This window comes from Plasmodium coatneyi, chromosome 9 (genome assembly GCF_001680005.1).
Source record: "Plasmodium coatneyi strain Hackeri chromosome 9, complete sequence".
Taxonomy (NCBI): domain Eukaryota; phylum Apicomplexa; class Aconoidasida; order Haemosporida; family Plasmodiidae; genus Plasmodium; species Plasmodium coatneyi.
The window spans coordinates 132,153-149,490 of NC_033564.1; the positions used below are offsets into that span (position 1 = coordinate 132,153).

At 37.8% G+C, this 17,338-nt stretch overlaps 3 protein-coding genes and 2 non-coding genes across 5 annotated transcripts; 3 read left to right on the forward strand and 2 right to left on the reverse strand.

Moving 5' to 3' along the window:
• Positions 1-56: 56 nt before the first annotated feature.
• Positions 57-128, forward strand: Gly_TCC (the record flags this gene model as incomplete). The annotated part of the gene is made up of 1 exon: positions 57-128. It is a non-coding gene; the product is annotated as a tRNA-Gly (tRNA).
• Positions 129-1,355: 1,227 nt separating this feature from the next.
• Positions 1,356-1,439, reverse strand: Leu_CAA (the record flags this gene model as incomplete). The annotated part of the gene is made up of 1 exon: positions 1,356-1,439. It is a non-coding gene; the product is annotated as a tRNA-Leu (tRNA).
• Positions 1,440-3,266: 1,827 nt separating this feature from the next.
• On the forward strand, positions 3,267-6,998 carry PCOAH_00023550 (Uncharacterized protein; the record flags this gene model as incomplete). Its single annotated transcript, XM_020059160.1, has 1 exon — positions 3,267-6,998. The coding sequence occupies one exon, from the start codon at positions 3,267-3,269 to the stop codon at positions 6,996-6,998; it is 3,732 nt and encodes a 1,243-aa protein (XP_019914765.1).
• Positions 6,999-7,803: 805 nt separating this feature from the next.
• Positions 7,804-11,691, reverse strand: PCOAH_00023560 (Uncharacterized protein; the record flags this gene model as incomplete). Its single annotated transcript, XM_020059161.1, has 13 exons — positions 7,804-8,346; positions 8,508-8,611; positions 8,716-8,745; positions 9,264-9,309; positions 9,416-9,446; positions 9,570-9,672; positions 9,768-9,853; positions 10,003-10,218; positions 10,334-10,358; positions 10,528-10,556; positions 10,827-11,389; positions 11,420-11,498; positions 11,546-11,691. The coding sequence occupies 13 exons, from the start codon at positions 11,689-11,691 to the stop codon at positions 7,804-7,806; spliced, it is 2,001 nt and encodes a 666-aa protein (XP_019914843.1).
• A 1,992-nt stretch (positions 11,692-13,683) lies between these two features.
• On the forward strand, positions 13,684-15,159 carry PCOAH_00023570 (Uncharacterized protein; the record flags this gene model as incomplete). The annotated part of the gene is made up of 1 exon (XM_020059162.1): positions 13,684-15,159. The coding sequence occupies one exon, from the start codon at positions 13,684-13,686 to the stop codon at positions 15,157-15,159; it is 1,476 nt and encodes a 491-aa protein (XP_019914973.1).
• Positions 15,160-17,338: the final 2,179 nt, after the last annotated feature.

A 17,338-nucleotide genomic window follows, 5' to 3' on the forward strand; every position in this document is an offset into this window, starting at 1 on the left:
GAGCTCATCATGAAGTTTGAACAAATATAGCAAATTTGAAAAGATCTTATAACATCGCGTCAATAGTCTAACGGCCATGATACCTGCCTTCCAAGCAGGTGACCCGGGTTCGACTCCCGGTTGACGCAAAGTGCTGAGCACAGTAACGCATAAAAAAAGCAAGATAAATTTTTTTTTTCTTTTTTTTCTAACCTTTTCAAATATGCTTTAATTCTTCCCCCGGGTTCATATTTATCAAGTATAATTTTTTACCTATATGCTTTTTCACCTCTTCCCCCTTCCTTTCATTTTACCTATTTAGGTAATTTATCCTACGGGGAAAGTATTATTTACATCTTTTACTAATATGTAACCAAGTTGAAAATATATGAAATGGAGAAAATAAAAAAAAAAAAATCTCAAATATATATAACCTTACGGAAGCATATTTGCGTTCCCGAACATGGATGAAATGACGATGAGCGAATTTAAAGAAGCGTTTTCCTGTTAGAAGTATATATACTGCATATAAGCCTTATCGCAACGAACGTTCTGTTATGGTGTTTTTCTCAAACAACAACATTAAATGCGACACAGCTCCTAGCTAACAGGAAGATTAATATACGTTAACACTTTTTTGGTTTTATTTGTTATATGTACTGCCTCTGAGAATACCCTTCTGCTGTGTCCATGACTATCTGCATAACACCATGATGTGGTGTAGCTTCATCAACGGATAAGGCATTGTCACATAGATAATAACATAGCTTTTCAATCGAAAACAGATTTGGTAAAATTGAACATCCCACTGAAATTCCCTTAAAACAATAAACACTGGTGCAATAAGTTTTAAGACCACTTTATGTAAGCGTTTTCTGTCCAATCGCGCATCATACTGATTTACGAATTATAAGTAGATCGCGCAATCCAATTGAAAAGTGTAAGTATTGTTCGAATTTATATTGGTCCATTTCTTCCCATAAAATGTGCACAACAAAGATGCATAGAAAATATGGGAAAGGAACATAGCATTTTCTCTGTGCCGGACCGTTATCATCGATGTAGTTTTTACTACATTTTCCTTCAAGCGGCCTTAATAGTATATTTAAGCGCTTCTTTTAAATAACACTACGTTCCTGCGAATGTTCTGCAATTAAAAGGGAGATTTCATAGAATTCTTCAAAATCACCTTAAAAAAAAAATTTTCAGATTTAATATCATTTTCCGCATTTTTCTTTCGTATGTGGGTTTTATTATTTTACTACATCGTGTTAAATTATAATCCGTTTGAATAAAGTAAAAATATATCATAATCATATATATATATTATTAAATTATAATATATATTATATATATATAACTTTTATTTTTTTTGTTGCACGGAATGGGGTTCGAACCCATGCGAACTTACGTTCATCAGATCTTGAGTCTGACGCTTTAGACCACTCAGCCATCCGTGCTCACCAAGTAAATTTTACTTACCGCACCCATTACATCCTTGACATTTTTTCACACAACAGATGCGCTAACGCTACACGTTTGGAATTTTACGCGTAGTTTCAAGCTTTTCCTATCGTATAAAATTATTCACAGAGGACAAATTTCTTATCTCCTTTTGCGAAAAATTTGAAAAAAATCTTTTAAAAATTTATCCTTTTAAAAATTAACATTCGAAAAAAAAAGAAGGTATAGATATGCATGTACGTACTCGCAAATTATTCGCCATTATGTTGTGGCAAAAATTGAAATAACGGGGACGAATTTATAACATTTGAATCTCCTTTAAAGGGTTCACAAAACATAAATATTAAAAATTATCGAATCATGTTGTGCTGTCCTTTCAGTTTGTGCAAATGGTATAGTATTTTACAAATGAACGATCAGCTGTAATTGCTCATTCGTATATGTAGGCGCATTTTTCTGCGGTGCGCCAATTACGTGTGTTTTCCTTTTGAGCGAAATAAATTACTGCAAGTACCATCACATTAGGTTGCTTGTAATGAAGTACGCAAGTCAAACGAGAGTTACCACCCCCCTCGCAGGATATAAAGAACTGTATTCCTTTTATTTTTCACCCTTTTAATTTGATCTTCAGGGACATCGTACATTGGTACTGCGCCCTTCTTTTACCCATAATGAATTGAAAAATAAAAAAGGAATAGACGGGAAGGTAAAAGAAGAACAATGCACAATAAAACCGGTGTATATGCGCACGTAGACTTCCATTTATTCTATCACAATAGTAGCGACCTTATAGAAAAGCAACAAGACCACTTAACTGTTCCTTAAAACTGTGCATAAAAATACACTCTTCTCCACGCACATTAAAGGTTAAACTAGATATTAAGGCTTTTATAAAATGGGGACTTTTCATCGGCATATTTTCCCCTTCTCCCATTGATGCAAAAAAAAAAAAAAAAAAAAAAAAAAAACTACGAACGCGTCATTGGAACACTTTCCTCCTAATGTGTGTATTCATTTGAACAGTAGACCATCTCTCATTTCGTTTCCACACTTCAAAGCTGTGCGCATAATATGTTAGGAAAACGTGCAAAATTTTGCATAAAAAAGCACATATATTTCATCCCTCCCTCTTTTCTTTAAATTATTTAACAGTGCATATTGCAATTCGTAAAATTTTAATTTCCACTTTTGAACACATTTACCCGTACCTCTTCCTTCCATGTGAACCGCTCAAATGGTTTGCTTCTATCACTTGAAACAACTTCTTAAAGGGAGAACTGCTAACGTGTTAGACTACTTTTTTTTTAAGCGTTTCCTTTGTCACGTTTGTTTTATAAAGTGGAAAATGCAAATTGGTTCCTAATTCTTTCGCCTCACTTTTTCCTTCTCCCCGTGCATAGCCTTCCCTTTGCAAAAGTGCTAATTTTTGTGAAAATAATTTTTTTTATAATACAATTCGCAACAAGTATTTATGTAACTGCGCATGTTCAATCGCTTCTGCAAATAAAATGGGAGAAAAAGTCGCAAAAGTGGGGGGCAGCGAATTCTCATTCATACAATTATGCCTATAAATCCGGCTTATTCGAAGTTGCGCCTCATTTGTGTATATAAAATGAAATTTGCCATTCGCCTCAAAATGATTGAAGCTACATGTTTGTCATGTTAATTGATCTTTTTTTCCCTCCCCCATTTTATTACACAAATTAGTGTACTTCAAAAGAGGAAGGGACAATGTTAACACCATTCAAGGGTAACCACTTTTAACTTAAGAATTTTACCCCTTTTTATAAAAATGCAGTTTATTCACATACGTAAAGGGAACTATGCCTAAAGCCATCATAGGGAGCTGTGTTCTGGTTCTCCTCCTGCTAAGTAGTAATGTGGTGAATTTATTCCATTATGCGGAATGCAGATGTTTTGATGATGCCCACGTTAGTACCGCTAGTCTTAGGACGGAGGCAAAGTCACACGGAAGCGCAAAACTAAAGCCCCAATATTACAACTGCACTTTTAATAACGTCCCCAAAGGGGGAGGAAGCGTGCTCTATACGGCAGGCCGCGAGTGGAACAAGAACAAAGTAAGAAGAAAACTTTATGCCATCCATTTCGGAAGCAGCTTTGCTAGACCAAGTAAACAGCGTTCTTCCAATGACACAGCTGAAGGTGATCAAAATGGAGGTAATGCCAGTCGAACACAAAATGGAACACACGGGGGGGGCTATAAAAACACGGACGTGTCCAAACTAAGAAGAAGACCTACTAATAGCGGTGGAACCCCCATCCCGCAAATTTCAAAACCATTTTTTATTAACCTATCTACCCAGAAAGAAGACACAAACAAACGCAGGAACTTCAAAAGGCGCCTACGAAAGTATGAAGAATTGTATGAAAAATTTACCCCCGAAGTGGAAGAAGAAGAAGAAGATGGTGAGGAAGAAATTACAGAAAACCACCAAAGAACTGTCTCAAATATCACCATGAACGATTGGTACCTACGGAACGATGAGAAAAAGTACAACAAGACTTTAATGTATGACTACCTATCCAACATGCACAACACGGAATATGAAAACATAGGCAGCGTAGACAATTTTATTAAAAACAATGAACTAATCGAAATGGAGGAGTGGCAAAAAAAAAAAAAACCCTACTTAACATACAAGTATAATTTTATATACACACACCCAATTAATTTAAAAAGGGACTTCTATACATATAAATATTATATCCCCAAATTAGAAACCTACGAAGAAGACATTTCTACCGAATCGAAATATGTGCCATCGAATTTTAACTCTCCAAAGTGTTACAATAATTCTCCTATTAACGCGCTAACCACTAGTGGGTTCACTGCCCGTAATATCGACACATTCGGAAAAGAAAGAAACAAAATATATTCGTTCAACACACCAACCGATGTTAAGAGAAATATATTTTTTAACGACTTAATGCTGATATCTTCCTCCTACAATCAACATTTTTTCCCCAATTTGAACTTTCTCCTAAATTTACACACACTGCAAATACTGATACGCGATAAAACTGCCATAGAAACGGATTATCTAATTAACAAATTTGACCAACTAAAGGAGAAGCTAATACAAAGGAATGAAAAGAATTCAAATAAGGCGGAATGTTCTCCAGAAGGGAATAACCCCCCCCTTCATTATGGAAAGAAACCTACTGATGACCAGATTCCTGTGGATATCCCCGAATCTGAGTTACAAATGAAACGCAGTAACAGCACTCAAAATGATACCCCCAGTGTGGCAGAACCCCAGAAAAGTACCCCTAATCAATTGGAGAAAAACGAAAAAGACCCAATGGACGAAGAAATTTCGCGGAGTTTAACCCACACGAGAAACCTCTTTGATGACCAAATTCAAGTCTTCAAAGAAGAATATAATCAAAACATTTTAGAAGACACAGAATTTATCAATTTGTGGAAGTATGACGAGAAAGGAGAAATAGTAGAAAATTCGAACAGCGTACCCATCCCGAAAATTTACCTAAATATTGATGATCCCAAATATTGTATGTGGAAAATTTTACAAAATTCGGGAAAAAGTGCTTTCGCTGATGTTCCAACTCCCAACCGAAAATTGGAAGCCTGGAGGCAACAAGTAAATCTAAAAAAATTCTACAAACAGAATTTTAATAACAGCATAAGTTTGAGGAAAATCTCGAAAGAAGAACTAACAAATTATAAGATGAAAATCGATGAGGTAGCCTTCCGCAGTGGGAAAAGTGCTCACCAGGAGGATCCCCATAGGAATAAATCAGATTCAACTGACCCTGAACAGGGAGAATTCCCCCCCGATGGAAGACTTTTTGCAAATCCGAATGAGCAAATTTGCAGCGAAGCAGACGCGAGTGACCAGAACAGTGCTGAGTTAAGTGACTCCACCGGTGATGATAGGAAGCCAAGAGGCAACCCCCCCAGGGGGCTAAACGAGGACATAAATCATGCCAATTATGTCAATTGTGCCAATTCTGCCAAACGCAAAGACGCTTTCTACACTTTAGTCGTTCGCGACGGAATAGTGGATGAACACCTGTCCGATGATATAGCCATCTTGAAAAACTTAGACAATGAACTGAAGCAGGCAGATGCAAAGAATGAAGGTGAACAGAACTCAGTTGAACCTTCCAGCACTATCAACCAGAATGAACAAACGAAAAAAAGCAAAATATTTGTGGGTAGCTTTTTTAACGTCAAAGATCCTGAAGTGGAATATTTAATTAACAAAGAGTTGTATTACATTCCCGAACATTCCAATTGGTACAAAAAAAATACGCAACCTTTTGTGAGGGGTCAGATTGGAAAGCAGTCCAGAAAATTCGATAACGATTATCCCATTTATGATTACAGGAAGAGTGACTTTGGTATGGCCAAATTTTCCGCCCTAAATTTAGCCTCAATAAAAGATTGCGCTGTGGTTTACCTAGATAAAGACATCGACTTAAGTGACAAGTTTATTCACGTCATATTCATCCAGACGTCGAAGAATGAAGACGATCAAGCGAGTACCAAGGAGGGAGACTACTCAGTGTATGAAAGTTCGCCAGAGGACGAATCCGTCCAAGCAACAAATAAATCGACCACAAAAGAACAACATGACAACTACGTTAACGGTGGGGAAGATGCCCACCACGCATCACCCAAAGCAAAAGAAAACACACAACCAATTTTACAAAGCGAAAAGAAGTACACACAAAAAGAACTAACCAATTATATGCACAACCCAGTGACCACCCCCAGACTCGTCGTTTACGTCAAAGGGAATAGCAAAATAAACATCCACGAATCGCACATATCGTTAAACCAGAATAATGGAGGCCTCGTAAACGCATTCTCCAGAATAGCCATGGAAGAAAAATCAAACGTCAAGCACACGTTATCCCAAGAATTAGGTAAAAATGTGTGGTACTTTCACAACGTTTCAGTAAAAAATGGATTCAAGGCAAATTACAAATTCGCAGATGTACTTCTGGGTAGCCTATCAACAAGAGTAAATTTACAAGTTGAAGGGGAAAAAGGATGTAAACAAGAAAGTTACGGATTATCCTTACTAGAGGATAAACAAAACATTAGTCAGTATGAAATGTTTCACCATGAACACCCTAATATGGAAACAAATCAGTTGTTCAAATTTCTAGTATCTGATAAAGGCCATGCCGTTTGGAGGAGCAGAGGGCGAATTGAACGAGATGCAATAAAGGCCAAGTTAAATACCCTCTGCAGGTCGGTACTACTAAATTTTGGAGCCAGTGCCGTTGCTATACCAACTCTGGAAATTATTCCAAGTGATATTGAATGTGCAAACCATGGAGCAACTATTAGCGATTTAGAGGAAGAACCCATTTTTTCTTTAATGACAAGAGGAATATCTGAAAAAATTGCCAGACAAATGATGATGAAAGCCTTCGTTAATGAAATTCTCGACCACATACCGGATGAAAATCTCAGGGAAAGGGTTCACAAAAAGGTTTTGGAGTTCTCCCTCAAGTATAGGAAGACAATTCCCCCAAATTTGGAGAGACTGAAAAAGTGAAGCCTCATAAGGAAAACCGTTTTTCGTCTGCCTGGAATATATTTGCGCAATAGGCAGAATTCGGGAAATTATTTTACCCCCCTGAAGGATGCTTCCCCCCTTGAATGGCATGCAAGTAAAACGGGTTCATACCTAGCGCCAACGGTTGCCACACGAAAGGGTGGATCCTAAATAAAGGGAAATAATTAAACTTCACACAAATCGGTAGACATATAAAGGGACTAACATATAACCACGTTTTACTTTTTGTATTTTCTGCCCCCCCCAAAAAAAACTGTTAAATATTCCACTTTTGGAGGAACAGATAAGTTTCTAACACAAAAGAAGCAGAAACGTGGGTTCTCTTCCAGGCTAACGCTTCAAACCAGATGAAAATAACGTAAAAGTTGTTGCCATCAGAAAAAAATGACTTTTTTCGTAGCCTATTGAGAAAACCATTTTGGAAGGTTTAAAGGTTCCCATCGGCTGCTATTGTTGCAAAATAATGCGTCTTAACGCACCTTTATCAAAGAACTACGTTTCGTTATTGACTTCAATTTGAGTTAAAAGCGAGCTTCGTAGTGACATTATATTTGCCCCAACATCGCTCCTTTGTTCTTTGTTCTTTTTCATTTCTTTTTTTTTTTTTGTGTGTATCATTTTTGTTTATCTTGTCCCCCTTTTTACTTCCCATTTTTGTACCTTCAATAAAATTAATGTGAAAAATATTTTAACTTTTTTAAATTAACTCAAAATGGGGAACCCCCAATTGAATATGTGCACGTGTGTGTACCCATATGAATTTACCTGTCCATACTCGTAGAAACTACTCCAAGGTAATTCCCTTATCCGTGGTGTCTGTTCCCTTGAGTAGTTTTTCCATCGTAGTGGGGTCGATAACATCCTCATTCGCTTGAGGAATATCTTCGCTCCGCATATTAGGAAACTGAGCTTCACAAGTTTCTTCAAAATTATATTTTTGCTCCAGATTTAAGGAGAGTATATCTTGTGCTTCTTTACATGGCCCTTTATATTTCTCATTTGGAATACACAGCCCTTTATCATTTCCTTCAGTTCCGTAGTCAAAATATTTGGGACACTTGGAATAATCTCTCTGTGAATTTTCAACGCATAGCCACTTAACATGGCACTTCCTGCTAAATGCCTCCTTTTCATTTATGCTCATATAGTCAAAATGGGTTATACGAGGACAGCTAGCCGGGGGGATGTAATCATCTGGGGCTTTACAAACTCCTGAATTCATCAGGTTGATCCATCCTCGGGGGCAGTCATAGAGGTCGTAGCCAAGGGTGCACTTGTTCTTGCATGGCCAGACGATTCCGTACTTCGTGGAAAAGGCTACTCTTTGCTACGAAGGTTGGCAGGGTTGTATTGTCATCCGTCATGGCAGCTTATTAGAATTGTCAAATTTGGGTAACTGTTTAGTAGAAGTGGCAGGTTTCCCACCTTAAGACCATTACAATATTAGCACATTTTAAACTCGATTGGGGCACTCCATTTTATCCTTACGTGGTAAGACATGTTGCTTATGGCTTCCATTTCCTCCTTCGAAATCAGCCCTTCGAAACCGTGGCTACTGTTGCAGGTATCCTTGCTCGCATTGTAGGACCAGCCTGTCGTAAATTCATGCATGTTTTTTGGAAAGACATAAAAATGGGAAAATTGTGATACACCTATTTTGGCAAAATTATTATTTGGATTTTTTCCCTTTTTTAACCTTTAGGACACGTTATTGAGTAATCCCTTTCTGCAAAGTGGGTGGGAATGGGGGAATAAAAATGCATTTTTTAAATTAAACATCATTTTGGCACTTCCTGCGGGATTTATGAACCCATCTGTGGAGTGCCACCCGTTTAGCGCACATCCCATTAGTAACCAACAATGTTGTCATCACGCTGTGTATATTTGCACACACAGAGGAGCTATTTTCAATTTCCCCCTCGAACGAACTCACCGCATGTCTCTTCTTTGCAAGGCCACACCTATGCATTCGTATTCAAAGTAGTTATAAAAGAAAAATTTAACATTTAAATGTTTTCAAAAGTGTGTAAGGCATTTTCGTGAGTATTTCTTTTTCTCCCCCTTGGCGCATAAATCTGTTCTACGTGTATCATCTTCATCAGTTGGGGAAGTCCTAGCTTACCACTTTACAAGCTGCACAAAAATGAGAAAATTAAAAAGAAAAAATGTAACTCAATAAAACACAGTACTAAACACAGAAAAGGGTCCTATGTTTGCCCCCATTTTATAGAATCTTGAAAATACCGGACGAAAACTCCTCCTTCTCCTTTTTTGTGAAGACCCCAAAATCCTACAAAGAAGTGGCAGTTCAACGAACAATTTATGTCCACCTAAGTCAGGCCATAAGAACCAATAGTTCATATTTCTACATGCATGAAAACAGCCAATCCGTTTACCATCGTCTTGTTGCATCCTCCGGAATAGTTTCTTCAAAAAAGGGGAAAACAAAAATAAATGCAAAATTCATTGGTATCTATAATCAACGGTAGTAACTGCTATCATATTTGTTTCTCCCTATGCATTTTTTTCCTTTCCCTTTTTTAAGCCTACTCTGGAGCCTCGCATTTTCCGGTGTACGTCCAATTCTCTGGACAATCCTGTGAGTAATCCCGTCCGCTATTTCCGCACAACTCATTAAGGCACAACCAATTTACTTCAATAAAAAAAGAAAAGAAAAAGATCATCAATATGGCTAACTTTTCACCAATATATGTGCAAATTTTAGATTCTTTCCTTTTAATGATTCACCTTTACAGTCCATTCCTATGAGACTTTTCTCCTTTGCGTTCATGGGTTCAAAAGTCATCAGGTGCGAGCAGGGCCCTGCGTAGTCCCTTTCACAGAAGAGGGGGAAAAAATGACAGATAAAAATGGATATATCATATGTATGTACCCAATGGGGAAGTTTTTCCCTTGTTCATAACACAAATGTGCACGCCCAATCACACATATTTTTTGTCGTCCCATTTTATTATCCCCTCACTTGGGCGAGATGCACTGCGTTTCTGATACTTTCTCCCATAAAGAAGGACACTGTTTGGAGTAATCCCGCAAACATATTTTATCGTGAACAGCCTTTTTAGAGAGCCATTTCCCCTCTTCCAAATCGTCCATCAACAACTTTTCCAAACTGGTCGGAATTTTAACGTCTAACAAATCGGCACTCAAGGAAGATGGGGCTTTGCTTTCCTCGTAATGGCTGAAAAGGAAAACACAACGATATACTGTCTAGTGTAACTCAATCTATTCGTTACACATGTGTAAATTTATTTTATTTTTCTATCATTTTTGTTTTCTTCCCCTGATTGAATAACCTCTCCAAATTTTCCTTTATCTTAGCTGCAAATATAACGTCAATAAAATGGGATGAAAAAAGATGAGGTAGAATAAAGCAATCCACGAATCAATCTCCATTAACAATTGCAATGCGCGTCCCGCAGAACAGCGAAACGAGTAGACACGCAAACATGCGTAGTCATGCGCGCTTTTTGTGCCCCCTTTTATGTACCTCCTAATTCTTTTGCTATACTGCCATATCTTCAAAATTATTAAAAAAAAAAATAATGATAACGTAAAAATGTAAAAGAAAAGGGAGCACGTTTTTTTTTTAAACTGTAGGATAATCTGTTCTACACAATGCAAGAACTTCATTCACGCGTCCTTGCAGGAGGAGTTCCGCGTTGTCCGCTTTGGAAATTTTTTCCCTCAGGTCAAACACAATGCAAACTCATGTTAACTCCTGAGTTAACATTTGTCATCAAATGATTATGAATTTCCTTTTGTGAAATTTTTGAAAATTCGTATTACCCCTCTTCCTCGTTCGCCTGTTCCTCCTCCGGGACATCTTCCGCTGTTATATGCATGGCACGAGGCACTTGCAGTTTTTTTTTTTCTTTTTTTTTCTCTTCCACATCTTTTTCATTTTTAGCTACATTAGACACATTTTTTATATTATTCAATTTTTTCCTCTTTGCAATTTCCTTTTTTATTTTATTTTCATCAGCAGCCTCGTCCTCCTCTTCTTCCCCTTCACTGCCCCGTCCCCCGTTGACCTTTTTTGTGGTTCCATAAATTATGTTTGTTCCTTCGCTAAACTTTTTAACCTTTCCATTTTTTTTAACAACTGTGTAAGAATTAACACTTCCCCCCTTTGGTAGTTCCCACACATGGTGGTAATTCACATCCACAATTTTGATCGGCCTCCCTCGGTTGTCCAGCTGGTACACCCCGTTTTCCACGTTAGGGTATTTTCTCCTCGAACATATTTTCAATGAAATTATTTCTTTGATAAGAACAACAAACAGGAAAACTCCCACTTTTTTCATTTGGGCTAGATTTATGATACTATTAAGAAAGGCGCTAAAAGATGTCTAAATGAATGCAAGTGTGTAGACCTGTACATATATATAGGTGTAACCCTGTTTTGGGGAATAAAATGGCCAATCTTCACCCTTTTCTAATGTAGTGCAATGTAATTCCCTTTAAAGAGTAAAAAAAAAAAATTGTATGGACAACAGCAGACAAACGAAAAGGTTAGACCAAATGAACAAACAGTTACATATCCCTTAAGGGCAAAGGAAAATGGAAAAATACAATTGCGCGATGCTATAACGCAGTGAATTATCACGCTAGACAAGGACATCAAAGATGACATAGAAAGATCCTTTTTCATGTTGTAACGCTATTCCCAAGAGGGTGATTATACTTTACCATACGGTTTTATTTTTCCCCCTCTCAGAGATGATTACGAGCTTAACCATCCCGCGAATCGCAAAATTGCACCATCTCTTATGTATGTACACATTTCTTCGTCGAAGAAGGACAAATACAAAATTTTGCCACTTTTTTTTTTCAACTTGGGTAAATTAACTCGTCAAAAAAGGGAGAAGACCTTTGGACCATTCGTAACAAGGGAAAAATAATAACCTCGAAATTCCTAGCATTGGGAGTTTTCCAAAATAGTGACACCTTTCCGCCGTTGCTCCTGAATTATCCTTCCAAGGGCATATAAAAATGCTCACAGTTGTTGAAAATGCGAGAAATAAAACCCAAGCTAAAGTTCCACTTTGCGCTTAAAATTCCACATATTACGGCTAAGAGAAAGGTGAAGGGTAAATGAACCCCCACACCATCGTACCGAGACTCACCCTATGTAATTCCCCACTGAGACTTACCAAAAAAATGGACAATCACTCAAAATTGAGCACACATTTACTCCCACATGATATCTTTTGGCGCGTTCTACAAAATTGGAGGGATGCGAAAAGAGACAAAATGGCATGCTTCCAATCTTAGAGTCCGCTGTAATACACACGTATCGAAATGTAAGCACACACAATTATATATACGTGCAGGCACATTATGCAACATCCGTTTTGCAAAATTGTGAAAAAAATTGTACGATAGAACGGAATTTCCAGTGGACCTTCGGTGAACATGCAGAAGGCTTTCCCCTAAGCACAACAACGTTAAAGATTTTGCAAAAAAATGATGTTAATTTCAACAACCCTTTTTATGCCATGCTACTAGTGCAGTTAATACACGCAACGCACGTACGCATTAACACAATCTACACTTAAGCTTCAGCTGGTAGACCCCCCGAAAAATGAGCAACTCGGTGAACACTCCATAGGATGTCGTCAAATCAATTCATCAAACAGAAAATGGGACGAAGAACCGCTTAAAATATAATCAATACAAAGAAAGAAATTGTGGTGTTATGTTTTCCACAAGCTGGTAACAAAGTGTATAGCTAGCTTGGTCGAAAAAAAAAGCGAAAAATGGCTTGATAATCATTGGGAATTAAATATTTCATTAAGTCTCCACGGAGGGGCTATCCTATGCATCCGATTAGGTGAATACGTAAAGGTTTATATGTTCCTTTTGTAAGTACACAAGCCCTTACCGCGGGTTCCAATTTTGTACCATTTTGTACATTTGTGCCATTTTGCGGAGCAATTGCAAGGGACTTGCGCCTATTTTGTCACCCCGCGCACCGTACTCAACAAAGGGGAAAAAACAACAAAGCGTATTGCCAACAGTGCATGCATTTTCAACCCCGAAATATGCCTGCGTTTCCGCCGCGAAACCGGGGGAAAGAAACTCCGTCAAGCATGTTTATTAATTACTCAAATTTGATAAGTGACAACAGGAGTAGTAGTAGTAGCCGTAATAGCGGTGGTAGTAGTGACAAATACATGTTCGCACTTAAATCGTGTTGACCTGGGGATGTGAGGTGAAGTAGCAGGTGATGCGCTGCCATCACGCCCACGATATTTTATGCGAAGAAGAGCGAACATAAGTGCGGGAATCTACAATTGTCTCTGCGTAGGAATGAAAAAGTGTAAACGATCGCGCAAGCAAACATCGATGAGTAAGCACAACGCAGGGAAGCGAACCCAAAGAAGTGAAAACATATCTGAAGGCAAAATAATCAGGTGACTACTTTGCAATGTTGTAAAGAAGGCGCAGTTAATGACAACATTGGGACCAACCAAGTGATTATTTCTCGGCACACTGGTGAGGACAATTGTGCAGAGGGCAGTCCATGGGGAAAAAACCTACACAAACAAGATACAAAACACAGAAGGGGTAACACCTGTTTTTTTTCTCTTCCTCCCCTATATGTGGTGGCCCCCGCAGTCCTCCCTGTGCGTTCCGAAAAATGTTTCAGAACATACAGACCATAATTTTAGATGTGAACGATGGGGAGATGCGGGCAGGGTACTCCGGTGAGTGCTCACCCAGGTACAGTTCTAACTTAATTCTAGGGTTACCGATAGTCCACAATGCTACCCTAAAACACACAATTTTCCCTTTATTACCAGAAATAAAAAGAGATAATGTGGAATTGCTATACGGCATGAAATACATATATGACGATAATAATAGCAGCAGGTACGACATCAATTTTGATGTAATGGAAAAACTGCTAGAAGACATATCAGGGAGTAAAGCATTGGATGATAATTTTCAAGACCATCCCATTTTGTTAACAGAGCCAAACAAAACAGATAGGCAGTATAGGGAAAAATTTACAGAATTAATGTTCGAGACGCATAATGTATATCAGTTATTCCTCTCCAGAAGAAGTGTCTTGTCCTGCTATGGATGCGCGAGGACATCTGGCCTAGTCCTCAACGTTGAACGAAATTGCACCAACTTGTGTGGAGTACAAGAAGGGTATATCTTTCAAAAACACATCGAAGAGGTTCCCATAGGAGGAGACCTAATCGATCGAATTTATCTAGCCTATCTAGAAAATGTAAAAAATATTAAAATATATCCCTATTTTACTATTGAGAAAAGTCAAAATGGTGAAAAGAAGAGCAACGAAATTAGAATTTTAAAATGCCCCTTGGTTACAAAATCGTATTATCTTTGGGGATCTCTCCATGTAGCTAGTCATATAAAAGAAAACATAACCAACGAATGTCATTCCATAGTTGATAAAAGTAAAGGAAATGAAAACAAGAATGAAAATAACACTACTTATAAATTACCAGACGGTAGTATTATAGATCAGAATACATGCGAATCGTTAAGACTTATTTTCCCATATATATTTTTTAAAAAAAAATACAACCAAAATAGTATAACAAAATTAACCGGAGTAACAACACTACATAATATGGACTTTAACGCATTTTATGATTCCCTAAAAACGTTAAAACTTCCAGTTTTATACAAACATAATTACAGGATTAATGCCAGCAGTTCAGTTGTTGAGAAGGTATCAGACAACCCAGTTGATAAAAGCTCCAACATATGCAACTCAGATCAAATTGAGACCTACTTTGAAATATTCGATGGTCTACAAGATTTTATCAAAAAAGGAATTTTATCCTTCATATCTGCAAATATGAACTTAGATGAAGTTCTGAACTTCCTCATAGTAACTGGAGAATCCACCATGTTTCATAACTTTGTTGGACTTTTAAAATCGTACCTACCTTTTATAGACACAATAAAAGAGAAAAGCACGCAAATTATCTATAGTAAAGGGGCCGATCGGAAATGCAACTGCTTTATAGGTGCTTCCATTTTGTCCTCCCTCGGCACGTTTCCCCAGTTTTGCATGACAAAAAGTGAGTACGAGGAGTATGGCGTGAAAAATATTGTCGATAAGAAGTGTGCATGAGGAGAGGGGGAAAAAGAAGGATGGAGTAGCTATTTACCACCTGCACAATAGGGGGAACATCTCTTTTTTGTAACTCAGACTTATCCCCAATAGAAGCTACACCTCTTGGCGAAGCGTACAATCCGTTTGATAATCCCCATGCCGGGTGAAATGGCCCCCCAACGGCGCTCCCATATGTACTGGCAAACGATTGATACACTTTATAAGGGGACTACTTGCTCATGGGATATCCCCCGTTTTGCAGAAATTTTGATATATATATATTTTTTTTTTCTTTTTAGTTACGCTTAAGCGTTTGCTAACGCGAAATGCATCCCTCGATGCATCGCTGACGTTTGATGTGAATACGCAAAATGCATTTGTCCACACGCTCGTATTTGAATTTTTTTTTTTAAACACTGCATACATTGCAGTTTTGTCTTTTACCCACTCTTGTAAAAAAAGAAAAAAGGCAAATATGAGCACACACCGGGGATGAAATACCCCCCAATAACTTTACAATTTTTTTAATTCCATTTAAATATAAATTAAACACACCTTGTATTGTAGAGCGGATAACGGGGGTGGACTCTTTCGTCTAAGAATCGACCTACTGTGAAAACTCATATGAGCGCACTTGTACACCACTATATATTGCCCGTGCTAGGACACCTCTTCGATGCGCGAAATTGACATGTCTTACAAATTAAAATGTTAACACTGTTAAAAATGCCTCCTGAATGTTTGTGCAACGCGTGCGAATGAAAAATGAGCTGGGGTGTGTCCTAACCCAACGGCCACTTCTCACTAATCCCAACTCAAAGATGGACCAACCACGTAGCAACGCCATTATCACAAAATGGGAAATGAAAAAAGATAACACATTTAAAGCACAACACAGCCGCTCTCACTTTATATTCCTTCCCCTTACAAAAAGAAAAAATTCATATAGTGTTCAACTCATCCCTCGTTTTCTCCGTTTCCTAAGCTGTACGCATAATCGTGGTTGCACCTTTTTTAATTTCACATATCAATCAATCATTGAATGTGCAGATAAGCATATAACTTCTTATTCATATAACCCGTATGGAAAAAAGAAAAAAAAACACATCATGTGGGGAAGGTGTATACCACACTGCCGAATTAATTTTAACTTCGCTCTGCGGTGAATAAAAACTCTTTCGCAAAACGGAAGCTACATTCATATATACGTTCTTAAATTCCACACAGCTGAAAATTGCACCTGCTCTTATGGGCACGCAGGGTGGGGTTCTTATTTTCACGAGGTGGTTATCACCTTGGCATGCCTAATGAACATAACACATAAACAATTCTTCTCATGTGCATACATAAGATGCGCTATGAATGTACATGAAATTTATTAAGCATAGATTACTCATAATATAATTTCACACGTACGCGCTTTTCCTTGTTCACAGCAATCTGCCAAAAGTGGGGGAGGGCGGAAATTAAGCCCCCCTACCAATCGAAATCGCAAAGGAAAAATAAAAATAATTGCGCATTTGCACCACCATTGCCGCTATCGCCAAACATTGCATATCTCTAATTTTTTTTTTTTCTCTTTTTTTCTTTTTCCCTACTCCATGATGAAATTAAAAAAGGAAATGCCAAAGGGTACGTATCTCTATGCTATTAATTAATACTGACATAATAGAAAAATATAACCAGAGCGTAATTAATTTCCCCATGAGAAGATATGCATATAATGCATACATGAGTGTACGTACATGTAATTATTATTTATATGTATGTATCCTCTGAATTTGTGCGCTTTACCCTCATTTATGGATACAATTCTTGTACCTTCTTCGCCAAGTTAAGTGGTGGTAAGTTTTAGCAGTTCCCGACCCTTCCCCTAAAGGTTAAAGGGAAGGTCCATCCCACGGGTAATGTACATCACGTGCATATATATATATATATGCTTATGTAAGACTACCAGTTAGTAGCCCCTGCACCCTGCAACTGCCCTTTCAAAGAAGTAATAACAGCACGTGTTGGAGCGAATTGTGCCAATCGTCTTCACAAATACGGAAAGGATCGAACGGAGAAACGTATTCCAACCACCTGTAAAAAAAAAGAAAAGTAGAACAAAAAACCGCATGTCGAGATATTCAAAATAAAGACCCATGCTTATGAATTTGAGGAGCTCATTTGTGGAAGTTTGTTAAAAGATTCGCAT